This window comes from Bombus vancouverensis, chromosome 2, assembly GCF_051014615.1.
Source record: "Bombus vancouverensis nearcticus chromosome 2, iyBomVanc1_principal, whole genome shotgun sequence".
Lineage (NCBI taxonomy): Eukaryota > Metazoa > Arthropoda > Insecta > Hymenoptera > Apidae > Bombus > Bombus vancouverensis.
Window position 1 is genome coordinate 16,292,750 of NC_134912.1, and position 17,769 is coordinate 16,310,518.

The following is a 17,769-nucleotide window of genomic DNA, read 5'->3' on the forward strand; positions in this document are numbered from 1 at the left end:
GTTTTACTCGCTGGCTCATTTTAATACCAGATGAAATAATTTGAATTTTCCCAGGATTCGTGGATACTCGATTCTCGCGGATACTTGATATTATTGCAAATTTTGAGCGGATTCGTTTGATAATCCGATCGAAATAGAAAAGCGCGCGTACCTTGACGTGGAAGCTATAAAAAGCTCGAATACCAAGAAATTCTGAAATTTGTTCATTTCTGATCTGCTTTCTATCTTTGCCTTTTCGACGGGGACGCAGCTACAGCTGCGAATTTCTCAACGCGAGCAACAGACTCTTACGTATTTATTAAAAATTTCTCGATATTTTAATTAAAGGATTACATCTTCGATAGAACCGAGTTTAATCTTCGTATTTCTTCCGGAAATGTAAAAAGTGTGGAAAGTTTAACAAGCTCAGTTTCAAAGTTAAAGTAATTTGGATACAATTTTTCGGTTCAGAGCTCGATTCGCGAAGTAAACGCGTAATACGCTTGCCCACAAATTAGAATCCAAACGAGAAAGCCGAAGTTCCTTAACTTCGTGTTCGTAAAATTTTATGCCACTTGTCGTCTAGTAACAGAGTATGAAAGTTATCACGTACGATGCAACGATTATTACGTAAATTCCTAGCCAATCTTATATAAAATACTTTTTCGTACAGTTATTCATGGAAATCTTACATCTTATAAAGATGTAATTTTGGTTTAAACGAAGCACATGCATATTCTGATATCTAATAACATCCTTCGAGGATCACGTTCGCGATTTTTCCACTAGAAAAGTGTCGCTCCCTTAAAAATTCGTACGAAAACAAATAAATCTACTTAAATCCATCGTACTGGGAACGTAACGCAAATGACAAATAGATTATTCGTACGAAAACGGTTCGAACGACTCGCAACAAGTCGAAGAATGATACGAATCGTTATCGCTACAACTTCATGCCACGACAAAGTGGAATCTACCAACGGTGCAAACGTCACCCGTAAACCAATACCAAATCCGACAATCCCTTCAGGCTGCCGTAATTCAAAATTCCATGTGACAGGACCGCAACGAAACTCGCCATCCAACAGCAAAACCAACCACTTCCGTTGAACGATCGTAAACAACGCCGCGAAAAATCTCTGAAAAAGACCGAATTCAAAGGACTTAACCTGCCTCTTCATGATTAATTTACCTCAGCATCTGCCGTTCGTGTCGTCGATTATGCCAAGCCAGAACGTACCGATACAACAGACGAGCCAGAATTTCCCGATAACGTACCAACAACCGCAAACGGTCACCCAACAAATGCAAACCGCTCCTTCCGTTGCTTATCCAACCAATCCGCAAGGTATTTCGCTAGTGTTGCAAGACTTATTAACAGTTCGTACCATCGTATGTACGTGTATGTATGTATATATATATAAACGTATGTATGTGTATATATATAGTGCGTGTATCGATTATCGACAGAGCTGGCATTTCACTGGTAAATATTGCTTCTCGGATCGAGGATCACGGTCGAACGGATTCGGTTTAATGAAACGCTTTGAGAACCTAATGAAGGTTTTTCGTTGCAATTCGGTGGTGGTGATTTCGTAGTATTTAACGCGTTGATCGTGGATACAGAGTTGGTACGGTGGTCATTTAAGCTTTTCCAAGGGTTTTTTTTTTGTTACGAGTTCATTAATTTCGTTTTTTATCATTTGGGAGAATTTTGGACGATGTTGGTTTGGTACATATTATAAATTTCCAATATGTACAACGATGTAGCCACTCAAGATAAGACGTTCATTTGGTTAGTTTCTTTTATCATGAAAGTTGGCAGATTTCCGATGATATTTCGATAAACGTTACAAATTTCTAATGCAACGGGTGTAGTCGTTTAAAAGGAGAGTTTTTTTTAGGTAACGAGTCCATCGCGTATTTGTTTTCCTAATTCGTGAGGATTTCGGATACTTCGATAAATACGATACGTTTCGGATGTAGGCCGGAGTGTGCGTGCGGTTGCGACGATTGTAGAAAACATGGAACGATATTTGGTAGAAAAGTAAATGGAAAATGTAAAATAAAAGAGAAGAACGGAGAAAAAGATTGCGCTACGTCGTAAAAATAACTAGACTCGCATTTCCAATCTCTTCCTGATTTCTATATTTTTCGTCAACTTTCCTCTATTATTCCTGTCGTTTTATTCAATTATTTTTTATTTCTTTCCCTGAGATTTCCAATATTTTCAAAGTAGGTACATCCTCTCTTACGGGTAGTTCTTATTGTTGGTCAGGCTTGACGATTTTTCAAAATCGAGTTCCTCGGAGAATTCAAATAGAAAAATTTCGTTTCGTGTGGTACGATGGTCAGAAGTGATCAGGAAATACCTAGTCGCGTTTCCTTTATACAAGAATTTCACATATTCTCAGTCAACTCCACACACCAACTGCTTTTGTCTTTGATTTTAACGTGCTTTTGTCGTCCCCGTGCTCGTTTAAAAAATATCGTTAATATCATTTTGTATCAAATGAAACTAACACAGCTACTAGACAAACGAGTGTTACTCGTTTCCTGAAAAACTTTGTGAATTTATCGGCTACCGTCGAAAGCTTATATCGTCGAATTTATTTCCTTCTTCGACTATCTTGTATCAAAATACTCTTCTTTCTTTTTTTTTTTTTGCCACCGAGTGATCCGAAATTCAAAAAAAATAAGCAAAAATGTACTTGTCACATTTTTCGCCTGTGATCTTCGTATTAGGTTACGCTGCGAGCGTAAAAAAATGTTAGATTTTAAAAAAGTATGAATAACCTTTGGAAAAATGTTGCGCGCGCAAAATTTATGTTATATCGATCGAGTCCTAACGCATAAAGCTAAATTATTATTCGCATTATATTTTCGTTCTTCTATTTTGAATGACTAAATTACCTTCTATATATAACGCGAGTTGAAAATTGAATATACAGTAAAAATTGCACGCGAAATTTCACGTTAAATAAAAAACGAGTCGAGAGTTTATCGAGCATGGTGGATTTTACCTTAATAGAATTCTACCGCGAAAATTACGATACAGCTCATTTCAGAATCGATTGTTCCTAAAATAAAGTCCTATAAAGGAATTTCGTTTCGCAGTTCCGATCCACATTTTTATATAAAACACCTTTAGGATCGCGGCACGATTTTCAATCCACCGTGAACGAATATTCCCGAGCATTGCTGCGACGATGTAGCCATTCTCGATATTTTCACGGACAAAAAGTGTTTCTTCGTGCTTCCCACGATAATTTCAATCTTCTTTAGTACAGCCAACGACCTTAACGAAGTCATTAAAACGTTCAAACTACGAAGTATTAAGCTTTATTTCACCGATAGCTTGTTTTTAAAAACAGATTCCTACAAACAATTCCTTCGGTTTATCCGCGAGATAAGAATATTTCAAACCATGAATTTTAAGATATATACATATATATGCGTTATACAAAGAGAGCACTTGTTTAAATTCGTGTTAAGCTAAATCAGTCCTCTCCTGACAAACAAAAATATTTTCTGTGTAACGTGTGTTAACCGTATGTTTAAACATCACGTGTTCGTATACCTACAATTGTATTACCAAACGCACGTGAGCATCTCCAAGTATTACGAAGGTAAACATTTTTTGCATACGGTGCAGTTGCCATAAAACCGTCTACGACATATAGAAGAATTTACCCGACACTGCTAGATTATACGATAAATTAATTACTGCGCTTAATTCTGATCTGAATTTCCGAGTGTCTAACGCCGCGATGATAAAAGTACGCTCATGATCCTATCTAAGAAAAACGTCGATGATCCTGTAAACATCGAAAAATATGATCTTTAGAATAATATTGAAGTGAGAATAATTTCGCGCTTACCATCGTATTTAAACAGCGAAATCAAATTATTAACTTCTTCCTCTGATATTTTTCCCTATCGTCGATCGTAAGTGAGATATTTGAGATTACCAAGTTGGATAGGACACCCAGTATAATAACCGAAGAAAAGAATATTTATCCGTGAACTGCGGCATTCTAGCGCACAACCGTACGATTCTTTTATACTAAACGATGCAAAAGGACACGGTTCGTGCGTTAACTCGACAAATTATCAATACAGATCCCTTGAAGCCGTTCTACCAACTCCATCAAGCGGACGTATTCCTGGCGAATCACCAGTACCAGCCAAATCTGCAACCTCCAAGAAACACGTACCCATTGTCGTTTCAACCAGCCCCTGTGCAAGCTCAAGCCAACTACGGTAGCCTGCCTCAAAACATCCTCGACCAGATTCGTAGCTGCGTTAGTAGCGCAGCCCCGATATTTATCCTGCCAGGTGGTTGTCATCGACAAACCGGTGCAAGCAATTTAAACGAAGGCGTAGCGCAGCACAGCACAGGACAGTCGACGAATGTGAATCCCTTCGCGTCCTTCCACTGTCCACCCTCGTTCTATCCTTATCCGGTGCCTATGCCGGTGTTGGAGCCATTCGGAGTTCAAACTCGAGGCAAAGACGGTTCTCGCGGTTGCTTCTCGTGCTGTCAGAGAAAGCAACGCGGCTTGGATGGCAAGGAATATGCCGTGGGATGTTGCTGCGACGTTCACGAACAAGAGGAGCATCGTTGCACGGCTACGAACGGCGATACTATTTGCTCGAAACGAGATTGTCCAGTTTCCATAAGTTTGCAGGCGTTGGCGTCGCAATTTCTCTCGCTGCCAGGAATTATTTCCTGCGCTGTTACTAGGTTAATTTTACGAAAAATACCTGGATCGAATATAACCAGTAGCACGGAGGACACGATGGATAAGGCGATCAAGTGCTTGGAGACGCTGAACAAAGAGCAGCTGCTGGCCGAGTGCAGAAACTCGCAGCATGCGAACGCGCTCATCAACCTTCACATGACTACCAATCCTCCGGTGAATATTATTCCGCTGCTTACGTTGCTGCAACTCAAGGTGAACGTCTTGAAGGCGCAGGTGGAGAATTTGATTAATAAAAAGGTGACGGAGTGTCAAGGATTTGGATTCGAGGTGAGCATCTTCGTCTCGTGCTTCAACGCTGTCCTTCTGAATTTTTTATTAATCTTCCTTAACTTTCTCGGGATAGTAAGTGAGATCGCAAGTCCATTCGTTTGTTTGCAAACTCGTTTGTCCCAATTTCTTCTTCTACTTTCTATCCTAGTCTAGTGTTTAACGATTCTTTCGTGATTAAATTTTGCAAGGATATATCCAGTTCATTGCAACGACCCTATTTCACGAATGTATCGGGAGAATTCAAATCGTATAGACCTAATTCGCTCGGGGCCTTCTATAAATGATTTAAAAGCACGCAAAGGTCAAAGTCACATTGAACGTTAAAACCATCGATGGTCGACTCAACGACACGGTCGTGTAAAATATAAAGCGCGTGGTCGCTGGAACGAGATCGCAAAGCAAATCGCTGCAGGTCAATTAAAATTGTCCCAAGAATCGAAAGTCGTGTTAGCGACTCGTAGAAACGATTCCAAATCATCTCACAGTCGTAAGAAAGTGAATTCAGGGTTTCGTCGAAAATGTACAGGTTCGATCGAAGCTCGTCTCTCATTCGATGAACCCGAAAAGAAATTCGATAAATCTGAGAAGACGTTTCTCCGTTGCTTCGATTCCTCGTTCGAACCTCGCTTCCCCGAAAGCCAAAATTAACCCGATGACGCCCCGTTTTTCACGTCACTTAACCCACTCTCTGTCTACCCACACTTCGCTCGTAATTTTCGAACAGAACGTGAATATTACGAAAACACGTTCGCTCACAGGCGCACGAGGAATATCATTCGCCACTGTTTGTGTTTCCAGGTAGAGACTAGCGGCCCCATAGATCCAACCGTGCTGTCGATGAAGACGAACGCCGAGCTGCGTCAACTGTTAGCAGCTTTGCGGCAAAAAGAATGCGACGAGAGGGTGAACGTCAACTTCTCGCCTTACCATTCTCAGAAGGTGATCGCCGAGTGTCGTCTGAACAACGTTCAAGCGAAAATTCGCCAAGTGGAGACGGAGTTCGACAGGAGAAGAGACATCTCGGTACCCGGTCCGACTCTCACTTCCAGGATTATCCGACAGTTTTCTGAATCTACGTGCGCGTTTGGCTTCGCGCAGACGGGACTGTTCGAGCCTTATGTGCAGGGAAGAATGTCGGACTCGCCAGATCCGTTTGCACGAAATCCGAGGAGGCTCGCGTTGAAGCCTCACGAGCCTGCACAGAGAACTGTCCAGTGGAAGGAAGAAGATAAGGCCGTTGCTACGTCTGAGAATGGAACGACCACGTGCAGAGACGCGGAAACGGGCGAAGATCGCGTTGTTCGTTCGAAGGAAAAGGGAGTGGAATCGAAATCCAGCGAGGACACTTGCAGCTGCGAAGAAAGTTCCTCGCAAGAGAGTCTCGATGAGGATAAAAAAAAACTTGGCTTAAGAATCGATCGGCATGGAAACGTGATCGTAAGTAGCGCCTGCTGTTCGAGAGGCGTGTCCTTGTTCAAACTTGCATCGCGTATTGTTGAGAAAATGAAGCAGGTTTCCGGCGAGGATTACGTGGAGAACGAAGGAGAAGAAGCGAAAGGAGAAGGGCGTGAGTCGAGAGACGAAGAAGAAGATTCTGTGATAGAGTTTCGTATCAAGGAGATTGGCGTCGACGGTAAAGAGTTTGAGATAATTACGATTGACGATGATGACGAGGATACGAAAAGTAAGACGTTCGATGGTGGAAAAGCGAGTATTAAGAAGGAGCGTGAAAGCGATACGGATGTCGGAGAGAAGGTGGGCGTCGGGATAGAAACCGGTACTTTGAGAAAGACAGATATCGAAGAAAACTCCGAAGGGATAGAAGCTTCCGTTGATGCAGGCTTTCCAATAAAACAGGAGACCGAAAGTATAGAAAGAATGATAGATTCTGATTACAAAGACATTAAGGAAGAACCAGCGGAAAAGGGCGAAAGCGATCAGAAGCGTTCTACGACGACAGCTGGTGTAGAACCAAAAAAGGAGGCGGTAGTCTGGGAATCAGACGCGAAAGTAAAAGCAGAACCTAAGGATTACGTCCTCGTAACTAAGAAAGAAATCGTTCGAAAGCCTGACAACATCGAATCGCTGGGTGTTACGACTTCGTCCAAAGAAACTGCGGTCGAAAAAGAAAATTACAGAGCGTTTAAAGAGGAACCGATCGCTGAGAACGTCCCGATACACCGAGAAACTGTAAATCAGACGGTTGCAAACAGGCAACCGTCCCGAAAGTCGTCTTCTGATTTGTATAAAACGTTGAACTACACCGTTATAGCGAAGCCAGTGAGCCCAAATAAACAACGAAAGAAACTTGAATGCGTTTCAAATAAAAACGAGATCGATTCTGAATCGCGGAAAAAAGATAGAAAAAGGAAAAATATACAGATCGTCTCCATGATGACTCGTGTTAAATATAATAAACAATTTGTAGATTTCCGGGGGTGGAACGATGCGAATGAAAGACACATAGAACGTGATTTCTCGAAGAGCGTCGACAAAGAAAATGAGAATGACGAGAATGATAGATATCTTCTTTCAAAGAAAGAACATTCTTCTATGACACGCAGCGACGAACAACGTGAATTAGTATCGATGGTTCCTACGAGCACCGAAACCAACGATGATATTGAAAAGAATACACTCGAGGAAAAGATGTTCCCAAAGAGTCGTCGAATGAATGGTGAGTAAATACGTAATTATGGTAATATTATAACACCTTGATACCTTAGATAAATTATCCCATCTACTATCTGAAAACAGCCAAGAAATATCTTATTGCCTGTTTATGCTGCCTTTGTTTTTCTTTATTCAATTTAAAATATTTTCTCGTTACCTCGCAAACAGACTGTACGATGTGTGTCTTTGCTTGAAAAATACGAAACACGAGCAACTTCAAATATCTCGACATATCTTGCAAAATGGAAAAATTGTCAGATGGGGTATTTTAATTAAAAGGGAGAGAATACTCGGTGAATATCATTGAATCGATCAGAGAACGATAGGAAATTATAAAAAAGCAATGCTTTTTATTTAGTTCGGATAGTACAGTTTCGGTATTGGGTATACTTGGAGTAACGCGCAAACGTTACAAAATACAAGCGACCAATATGATCCGTAGGCGAGAAAATGACAAATGGGCTGAAACGCTTTCCACCGCTGAAGCATACATATTCAAACGCAGCAGGAACAACAGCCGAGATCTCGGAAAATCTACTTCGTGGAAAAGAGATCGAGTCAAACTGCTCGAGGATCGTTTGCGATAGAAGTAGCTCTTATCATTGCAATTCGAAAATGGAAAATGGCATTGTCTCCGTGATATATTCCATGATGGAAAGTCGGTTTGTTTCCTTGAACTCGTTGCTCGGCAATATAGCGAATTTCCAAGGCGTCCTCTCCAATTTCCATCTCAACAAATCGTTCAACGATACTCGCGACGAAGATAATTTAAATTCGAATCGAGACGACGCAAAAAATAAAAGGCTAAAATCGCAGAAAAACAATTGGATTGCACTTCCGCCGAATACGAACGCTTACAACGATGGTGAGCACGATGTTTCCGGCGGAAATCGTGTTTCCGTTGGCGAACAGTGTATTAACGTGCACGAAACGAGACATTCGATAATCGTGGACAGAGAAAAGAACGATTATCTGCTGATCGGGGGTTCTGTTAACGGCCAATCTCGAGAATTATCGAGAAACGGTTTCAAACGACCGTATCATACACGTAGAAACATATTGATAAGAAGCCGACTGAAAAGTTCGGGAAACTCGAGACACGAGTATCTGCGTCCTTTCACGATCTTCAAACGATTGAAGGGAAATAAAATAGTCGCGTCTCAGACAGGTTCGCAAATCCAACATCGACTAAAAGCTAGACAAAGATTTTTAGCTTTGCCTGGAATACCCGAGGATGTGGAGACGTTAAGCAACGGTAAACACGCTAATGCATTTGTAACGACGAATAGCGCATCTGAGAACGTAATAACGCAGCAGGATAGTAAACGTAATAATTGCGACGCTGTTATTGAATGCTCCGCTCTTTCCATCGATCGTTGCTCGACAGAAAAGCATCGGGTAATTAACGGTTCTCTCAATGGGATGGTAGTAAATGAACAGATATAGTTTGAATGAATATCACGATTTTATTAGCGTTTGGCAGTAAAGTATAACGTTGGAGATTAAATGGAGAAATAATGACATAAGGACAAACGAATATCGTATAGATTTACTTTTGTGCGAAATGAAATTTTCTTCCAACTAGTATCTCCCTTCTTTGAAAGTTGTACTTCTCCGGAACATCGTACAAATGCTCTCTAATCGTTTGGTGTCTTTGGAAGACCCAATCGTATCGATAAAAAAAAACGCAAACTTTACGTATCAATGTACACACGATATATAAATGATCCTTTTAAAGAGAAAAAGAAAAACATTGTCAATAGGCGAATATACACGTTTGTCTCGTAGTTGGAAATAATTGTAACCGGTGAGCGAATACAGTACACCTTCTTCCGTTTTATTAATCGTTAATTTGCTTCTTTTAACGGCTGTTATCTCTGATCGATGAACCACAGTTTATAGCTGTGGTCAACTGTCTTACTGAGAATCTTTAGAATCGGTAATCTATATTTTGTAACAACGCGGCCATACAGGTCAAACGCTCTTCTACACCCTTAAAATCGTACGGGTCGAATTTTTTTGGAGGCCAGAACTTTCTTAATGTAAATTCACTTCACGTGCACTGCCATGCACGTGCATTGTCACAGTCATCCACGTCAACGCAAAGGCATTCAGTTCTTCAGACATTTCAGATTCAAATACATCCGTGCATTGTAAACTATAGTCTGTCCAAGATCAATTGGTTGATCAAGATCATCGAAGAAAGAGAAACCCCACACCGTATCCGAATCCCAATATAACGCTGATTCTGTTCTTCGTTTCTCGTCTTAAAGACATAAATATAGAAACACGTGAACTTACATTTTCTCTTAAAAAAAGAAAAAAAAAAAAAAAAGAAAAATCGAAGCGTTTGATAGCTTTAGAAAAGAAGAATATCTCGCTTGTTAGTTTATCCAGAGTCAAGGATGTAACTTTGAATAATCAATAAATTTTGGACAAACTTTAGCGAACTCATCCGAATCATGAATATCGTATAATTTGTTATTCAATATGTATATATATATTAAATTTCTTACAAACTAACAAACTTATCATAAGTAAAAAATAAACGAATTTAACACACTGGGCGCACTCATAAAAGCTTAATGCTGATCTGTAACAAAATCTCGCTTATATGTTAAATTACACAGGATAATTACGAAGTAACGTTTGTCACACCACACTGTAAATACGATGCGGCTTAAAAAAGATATAACAAAATGTAGGGTTTCGATATTCAACGTAGAAACGTGAGAAATACCAAAGCAAGGGGAGAACTGACATTCGATATGGATTACGTTGGATGTGAAATATGCATCCATGAATGTCTTCATAGTCGCAAATAGAGGTCGACAAATGTAGTATCATCGAAAAAACGTTAGGTACTGGATTAGAGCCATATACATTATATTACATACTATCGAAGTTATAAACGGACTGGTACGCTTATAAATACGCTACATATTTATTACGACTATTCTACGACTCAAACTAGATACGCACTTTCGCGAAACAGATTCGGTCTATCGTTAAAGATTATTATCGTTCTTACAAAGCTCGGTTCAGTCATGACGGTCCTTCTTTCGGATACTATTGCAAGCAATGAAAAAATGCGAGGAACTGAGTACATTGGCTTTGATTTCGGATAATAAGTCTCTGCGTATATGATTCTGATAGAAATTATGTAAATTAGATCCAAAACCTGATATCAAGTAACATACTTTGTATACCAATCTTCCAGTTTTCATAGCGAACCAAGAAACTATTTCTTCAACATTTGTCATATTTTTTTCTATTTCGCTTGAAACTACCTATCCTCTACGAATAAATATCATTAGTCCGTTATAACCATTGGAGAAAGTATTAAATAAGTGGTGGTTCCTATATTACAGAAGGAAGATAGAATAACACGAAACGTCTACAGTTTAATTACTTTAAATATGTAATTATCCGATCTTTTCTTTCTTTTCTATATCATTGCGTTGGGTAGTGCAATTGAAATATGGACATTCGGATAGTTATGTAAAGTAACCATCTTAAAAACTAAAAACAAAAACATATAGACAATTCTTGTTAAATCTTCTAACCAATATCAATCTGTGTATTGGAAATATTAATTCTTCTTATTTTTCCCATTCTGATAACCAGATATGTACAAAAGTATTTACAAATACATTTACATCACTAATATATAGTCAAATATCTCAGGGGCAACTTAAATAATCATGTATAATAGTCTGCAATAATTTAGTTAAAAATTAATACTTCCTATGACAAATCTTTGATTAAAAAAAACGTATACGACTAACAAGTACTTGTAATCTACAATCACTATAATACGATACAAACATCTCTCTGACAAACTGTCGACGATAAAAATCTAGTTACCTTTCTTCTGTTCTACCGTTACACGTAAGTGAAAAAATTCCAATATATCCATCCTTATACAAGTTAAGTCCAAAAGATTACTTTGTAATAAGTATTTATCATGAATAATTACGTCTCATTTTCTTTAAATTCAGTTCAATGTAAGGCGCTTCTTACACCTGGAAATATTTCTCGAGTCATGACAATGACGAAAATTGCTCGAAAAACCGCGAGATCAAGCAGCTTTATAAAGACTGCCATACTCGACCTTACAAAAACACGACAATGAAAGAAAAGAACTAAAAAGAAAAGTAATTAAAAAAAGAAAAGAATTGTATTGTAAATATCCTTTCAAGTGTTACCTGAATTTCGGATGTACAAGTTGAACTTCTTTCGTTCAAGAATTACAACTTGGCCAAAGGCACGATTGATATATATTAATTTATATGGAAAGTATTTTTGTAAAAGAATATGAAAATCAAAAAAAATCTTTAAAAATAAAAATAATAATAATAGCGATAATAATAACGTAACAATAAATACAAGCAACGCAGATTCTACTTTTGTACAATAAAAAATGTACAATAGAAAATTGCTTTTTGTAGCAAAAGTATTTAGAGCCACTACCTTTGACCCTGACTTAAAAAAAAATCTCGAAAATTCTAATTCCTTCTTTTATGTCTTTTCTACTTTAATCTATGAATAATAAGTAGCATTTCTTCTTTTTCTTTTTTCTTTTCTTTAATTCACACCTTTGGTGTACTCAGCTTTCAGTTGACCCAGCACTAATTTTATATCGTAAAAAGTAGGTCGGTTTTCAGGTTGTAAGTCCCATGCCTGGTAAAGAATATTTACTTCGTAACAACGTATAACATAATTTTTACGTATATATATCATAGAAAATTTCTATACATACTTGTCTCATGATATCGTAAACTTCGTGAGGACAACCATCAGGTGGCTCCATTTTATATCCCTTTTCCACACACTTCACAACGTCAGCTAGTGGCTGAAATCAACAGTAATGAAAATCAATGTGGATTACTTTAACACAAACGATAGTCCAACAAGAAAACATACATAGAACTCTACTCACAATTCGTGGATATGGTACACGTCCAAAGGAATAGATCTCCCACAAGAGTATTCCAAAACTCCACATATCAGACTTATTTGAAAACTTCTGAAAACAAGAAATTGCAAATTGCGTATATACGTGAATAACGTTAAAATTGGGCATTATGGAATCGGTATTTCACAACTTGATATTTACATTTTGCTTTAAAGCCTCTGGTGCAGTCCATTTGATGGGCAGCTTCCCTCCTTCGAGAGAAAAATTTTCGTCCCGTGCCAAACCGAAATCCGACACTTTCGCAGAGTTATCCTCCGCGACAAGAACGTTTCTCGCGGCCAGATCTCTGTGCACTACGTGTCTGGATTCTAAATACGCCATGCCTGCGCACGTGTCGCTGAAAGGGAACAAAATGCATATTTAAAACCAGTCCTCTCTGACACACGAGACGATATAATTTATGCGAAGTGTAACGACGCGCTGATTTCAACGAAGCTTCGTAGATAAACAGAAAATATTTTACCTCTTGCGTCCAATCAACTTCTGTTAAATTTACTTTCAATAAATTAAGCTTTGACTCAATTTCACGTAATGGTAGTACATGGTATTTATTTCAAGATTGCGTCAGTACTACTTTTACAGTATTATTACAATAGCATTGGATTATCTGTCACATGTACCAATTTAACTTTTGTTTCAACGAGTAGAAAGACATAATAGCTTAAGAAGAATTTTAACCAAGACTATATATTTTGTATCTTTATTTAACAACAGAAAAACAACGATTGAGCCAAACTACAATGGTCCAAAGAACATAGCACAATATTTTTAGATCAAGGAAGAAAATCTGTGTCGTCAAATCAGAATTAAGACAAGTACTCGTGCATATTGTTCACTCGCATTTTCAAATGAAATTTCTAGAAATGTTGTAACAACGGAGAAATACGATTGAGTTGAAAATGAGGCGAAGAACGCAGCATGCGCAGACTTTAAGAGGACATAGCGAGTAGGTCGCGTACCAGCATGAAGAACGCGAGTAAAATACCACTCGTATTTCTCTATTTCGCAAACTATTCGATATCTACGCAAACAAGCATCCGTCTTTATGCAAAGTTTCGAAGAAATCAGCGCGTGACACCTCGCGTGTTTCCCCAGCGAAGCATAAATCCAGCTGCATCCGTGCTTTTTACGTACTACGCGAAGTTGATCTGGTCCTTCTTGGAAACGTGCAGTCTCCCTCTTGATCTCAGGTAATCCACCAGGGATCCTTTACTCATATATTCCGTAACCAGGTACATGTGTTGATTATTGAAAACAAGGCCGAGCAGTTTGACCAGATTGTCGTGGATCAGCGAAGTCATGAGACTCGCCTCGGCCAGAAACCTCTGCGCCGCCTCGCTGTTGTCTTTCAGCATTTTCACGGCGACCCTTTCGCCCCGATAAACGCCCAGCAACACGTCACCGAACTCTCCTTTGCCGATACACTCCCTCAATTCAAGTTCGTGGGTCTGTATAACCCAACCAGCATCGATGAACGCCTTTAGATCCACGCAGAAGTCCTGTTTGCCCTGTTTAGGCAGAGATTTGGTGAGCTGCGTGCACAATCCATCGGCATCCTGCTCGTAATGCTCGACCAGCAAGGCCAGATTTTCAAAAAATTCTTCCTCGTCGATAGTTAATTGTTTGTTCGTGTATTGCACTCTGTAATGTTGGACACGGCCCTCGTAGCACACGCACAGCGTATAGTCGCCGGGGAAATTCGTCGACTCCCGGACTAGGAACAGGCCGTCCTCGCGCGGCCGCAACAATCGTTCGGCAGTTTCCCTCGATATCTTCCCGTGGAACCATCTAAAAACAACGGATAATCGTGAGTTTGAGTGAAATGAAATTCGATTAATGCGCCGATTAGCGGATAATTGTGCGAGCCGATATTCTCGCCAGGACAATTAAAAGCAGGAGATGCCTATAGGCAGAAGTTCGAGAATCTCGTAGCAAAAATCATCTTTGTCATTTGAATTTCTTTTATCAAAATATATATCATATTACACAATCGATGCAAGTATATTTATAGTTATATCATAGAGGAATTGTTTCTACTCAAATCATATACAGTTATAGAATAAACATCGTTTTCGCGTCGTTGAGTTTTCACTCGAGTACAAGTCACGGCATATACGTAAGTCATTTTTCATAATTATTAGAATCCCGTGAAATTTATAAAAGTTACGTAAAAACTATGTACAAACACGATAAGTATAGTATATATCAAAGAACCGTGTTTTGTGTATACAAAGAATTTTCAAAATTAATCTTCTCGCGAATCGAGCGTTAAATCGAAAAATATTATTCTACGTTTTCGATTTACTTTTCCGTGAGAAATCTCATCTTATCTATATATACAGGGTGGTTGGTAACTGGTGGTACAAGCGCAAAGGGGTGATTCTACGCGAAAAAAGAAGTCGAAAATATAGAATAAAAATTTTTTTTTAATTTTTCCATCGAGACAACGATCTACAGTGAGATCCGTTATAACGAGACGCGATAAAGTGCACGCGTACCGAGCGAAAATTCAAAGTCGATTTTCTCGAAAACAAAGCCTCGAACGAAAAATTTTTATTCTATATTTTCGACTTCTTTTTTCGCGTAGAATCACCCCATTTCCGCTTGTACCACCAGTTACCAACCACCCTGTATATATATATATATATAGACATAATATAAGTTCGATGCAATAAAGAATTTTTATAAAAATCTCATCCAATCGTTTCTTATACAATCGATGTAAATTCGCGATGGTGCAAGAAACAAATACGTACGGCATAGCGTTGAGTTTGACCTCGTGCCTCGGATTCGCCGATAACGCAGCAGGATTGCTAGGATTGGTGACGTTCGAGGTGAGGATTACCGGTGGTGAGCCGGTGTTCATGTGACTGGTTATATTAGCAGAGGTGACGTTCGAATGCGTAGTCATCGTCGGTGATACTGGATGGGACGGAATGTTACTTGTAGACAAGTTGGAAGGAACGTTGTGTTGCGTGCTATTTTGTATAAGGGGATGGGATGTTACGTTTGAGGGGATCGTATGGTGATTTTGATTGCCATCGAGCTTCGCTTGCCGCGCTGGCGCTGACACATTCGGGTATCCGCCACCCGCATTGTGATACGTTGGCATCGCAACTCCCGCAGTGGCCTATGCGAACCTACAAAAAAAAGGAAGAATTTTAAACACATTTTCATTCGCTGTAAAGTGCACGGCTTCTTCTTATCTTACGAAACGCAAAGATGTTTCATAAAGTGATCCGATGATTTTCAACATCTTCACCTTTCCACGCTGTCGACCTTTCCACCTTTTCTCGAGTCTTCCTATCGACGAACAACGCCTCGAATTTAATCAACATACGAGAGAATCCAATTTTACGGTAAAATTTTTGTGTAAAAATTAGCAGCTCTTTCGCTTGTGAGATAGAAAATTTAAAGACCTTCCTTAATATTTGACGATATTAACGTGATAATATTTGATTCAGAATATGTATCGTGATTGGCGATTTTTCTATCAAGATTTCTTATTCTTTAATTCGCAAGTAAGTAATGACATATTTTTTTAAAGAATAGATTTCACACGATGTGTCTACACATTCGATACGTTTTATCACTCTGAAATACGTTTTACCATGTAGAATAAAAAAAAAAAGTCGTGATAGTTTAAACGAACGTTCGTTTCCAGATGATATCATTTCCATATTTCAGTAACTCCAGTCGTATCTCTTGATTCTGCAAATCTGACGTTAATGAGACACATAAACGTAGTACTAGCACTAACTTTGAGATTAGAACTAATTTGACGACTATGAATCGATACTTGGAGACAATACGATTACAAACGTTAGAAACGATAAAGCAACAATTCTTCTACGAGCAACACTGAAATTGATAAACACGCTCGTAATGAATGAACTTCAAACCTCGTAAGAATTGTCCTTAAGAAAAAGTCATGAATCATAATATTGTCATTCAGAGCGCCGTGATTTGATACATCTTTCTGAGTTAATAGGTACGAAATTGTTCAGGATGAATGAAACATTCCGTGTACGAAAGTCGAATTACGTTTCGAACGACTCGACAGTGATATTTGCCATATTTATATTTTATTTCGTTTCAGGCTATTAAATTGTTTTTGTTTAACTCGTTCAATGTTAAGGAAATTTATTAAAAAGAAATTTTGATTTTCTCATACTCGATCGACTAACACTTGACTTTTATTGTTTGTCGATCTCCAAACGACAGGGCTTTATTTTATGGTATCGTTTTTATAAACAAAATGGTATTTATCGACTAAACGATACATGTTTCTCCCTTTTTGTCCTATTTCCTCTATGAACAAGGACAACGTCTTGATTATACCGCAGTCAACGCCTAATCTCCGTAAACTAAGTCAAGGACTTATTAAATCAATTTTCCAGTTTTGTCTGTGGTTTTAAACTTTTCTTATAACACACACGATGTATTGCAAATAAAACGAAGCGTAACCTATATTCACATCTTAATATTTGATCAACAATTACGAAGATCGCGATTAAGAGGAGTAAAATTGTCTCCAAATACGAGTAATTTTCTCTCATAAATTAGCAGGTAATTATAAAAAGGGAACTATTTGCCTGTGTAAAACAAGTAATTTCGTACAAATAAATCGAAAAAAAATATTCCTATTTAAATGTAGCAAAAATACAATTTTGTCACACAGACAAAATACATAATAATATGCATAATATTCTTGTCGATTAGTGAAATGTTAAAGGAATTGTTTCATGTTCGAGGGATAGCTTTCAAGATATGAAAAAGTTATAAAGAATGTCTTGGCGCTTGGTATGCCACGTTTGCCAGAAAACAAGCTTTAGATATCCGGTTTCTCGAGTAACAACCGTAAAGATTTGTTTCATCGTGGGGGAGGGGGGATTCGGTTCCAGAGCATGTGGTTCGAGCGTTGATTTTGTCTTTGAGATACACGATAGCCCTGTGCTTTTTCTTTCTTCCTTCTTTGCACTTGCGTATCGGTTAACGATACATTGCGTTCCATGTTAACGGACACAATGATGGCGAACACACGAATGCTTTTTACGCGATCCACCTAACAGTGTCACGTTTGATTAATATTTGTCGCGAGAG

General features: G+C 38.7%; 2 protein-coding genes across 2 annotated transcripts; one reads left to right on the forward strand and one right to left on the reverse strand.

The window, feature by feature from the left end:
- Positions 1–788: 788 nt before the first annotated feature.
- On the forward strand, positions 789–9,194 carry LOC117166717 (uncharacterized). Its single transcript, XM_076627143.1, has 5 exons — positions 789–1,327; positions 4,102–5,012; positions 5,814–7,692; positions 8,131–9,086; positions 9,162–9,194. Exons 1-5 carry the CDS (start codon positions 1,159–1,161, stop codon positions 9,192–9,194), a joined length of 3,948 nt encoding a protein of 1,315 aa, XP_076483258.1. The 5' UTR covers positions 789–1,158.
- On the reverse strand, positions 9,135–15,778 carry LOC117153151 (C-terminal Src kinase). The gene is made up of 6 exons (XM_033326895.2): positions 15,423–15,778; positions 13,801–14,454; positions 12,808–13,003; positions 12,631–12,717; positions 12,451–12,543; positions 9,135–12,371 (listed from the first exon to the last, which is right to left on the reverse strand). The coding sequence occupies exons 1-6, from the start codon at positions 15,776–15,778 to the stop codon at positions 12,276–12,278; spliced, it is 1,482 nt and encodes a 493-aa protein (XP_033182786.1). The 3' UTR covers positions 9,135–12,275.
- Between the last annotated feature and the right edge of the window lie 1,991 nt (positions 15,779–17,769).

What these genes read in the sequence shown, in the direction of transcription:
- LOC117166717 (XM_076627143.1), top strand. Translation starts at nt 1,159, where the DNA reads ATGATTAATTTACCTCAGCATCTGCCGTTCGTGTCGTCGATTATGCCA. An exon ending in GTCAAGGATTTGGATTCGAG is followed by an intron (nt 5,013 to 5,813) that starts GTGAGCATCTTC and finishes TTGTGTTTCCAG; the next exon opens with GTAGAGACTAGCGGCCCCAT. An exon ending in AAAGAGTCGTCGAATGAATG is followed by an intron (nt 7,693 to 8,130) that starts GTGAGTAAATAC and finishes TATGATCCGTAG; the next exon opens with GCGAGAAAATGACAAATGGG.
- LOC117153151 (XM_033326895.2), bottom strand. Translation starts at nt 15,778, where the DNA reads ATGCCAACGTATCACAATGCGGGTGGCGGATACCCGAATGTGTCAGCG. An exon ending in CAGAGGCTTTAAAGCAAAAT is followed by an intron (nt 12,718 to 12,807) that starts GTAAATATCAAG and finishes TCTTGTTTTCAG; the next exon opens with AAGTTTTCAAATAAGTCTGA. An exon ending in GTGTACCATATCCACGAATT is followed by an intron (nt 12,544 to 12,630) that starts GTGAGTAGAGTT and finishes TGTTGATTTCAG; the next exon opens with CCACTAGCTGACGTTGTGAA.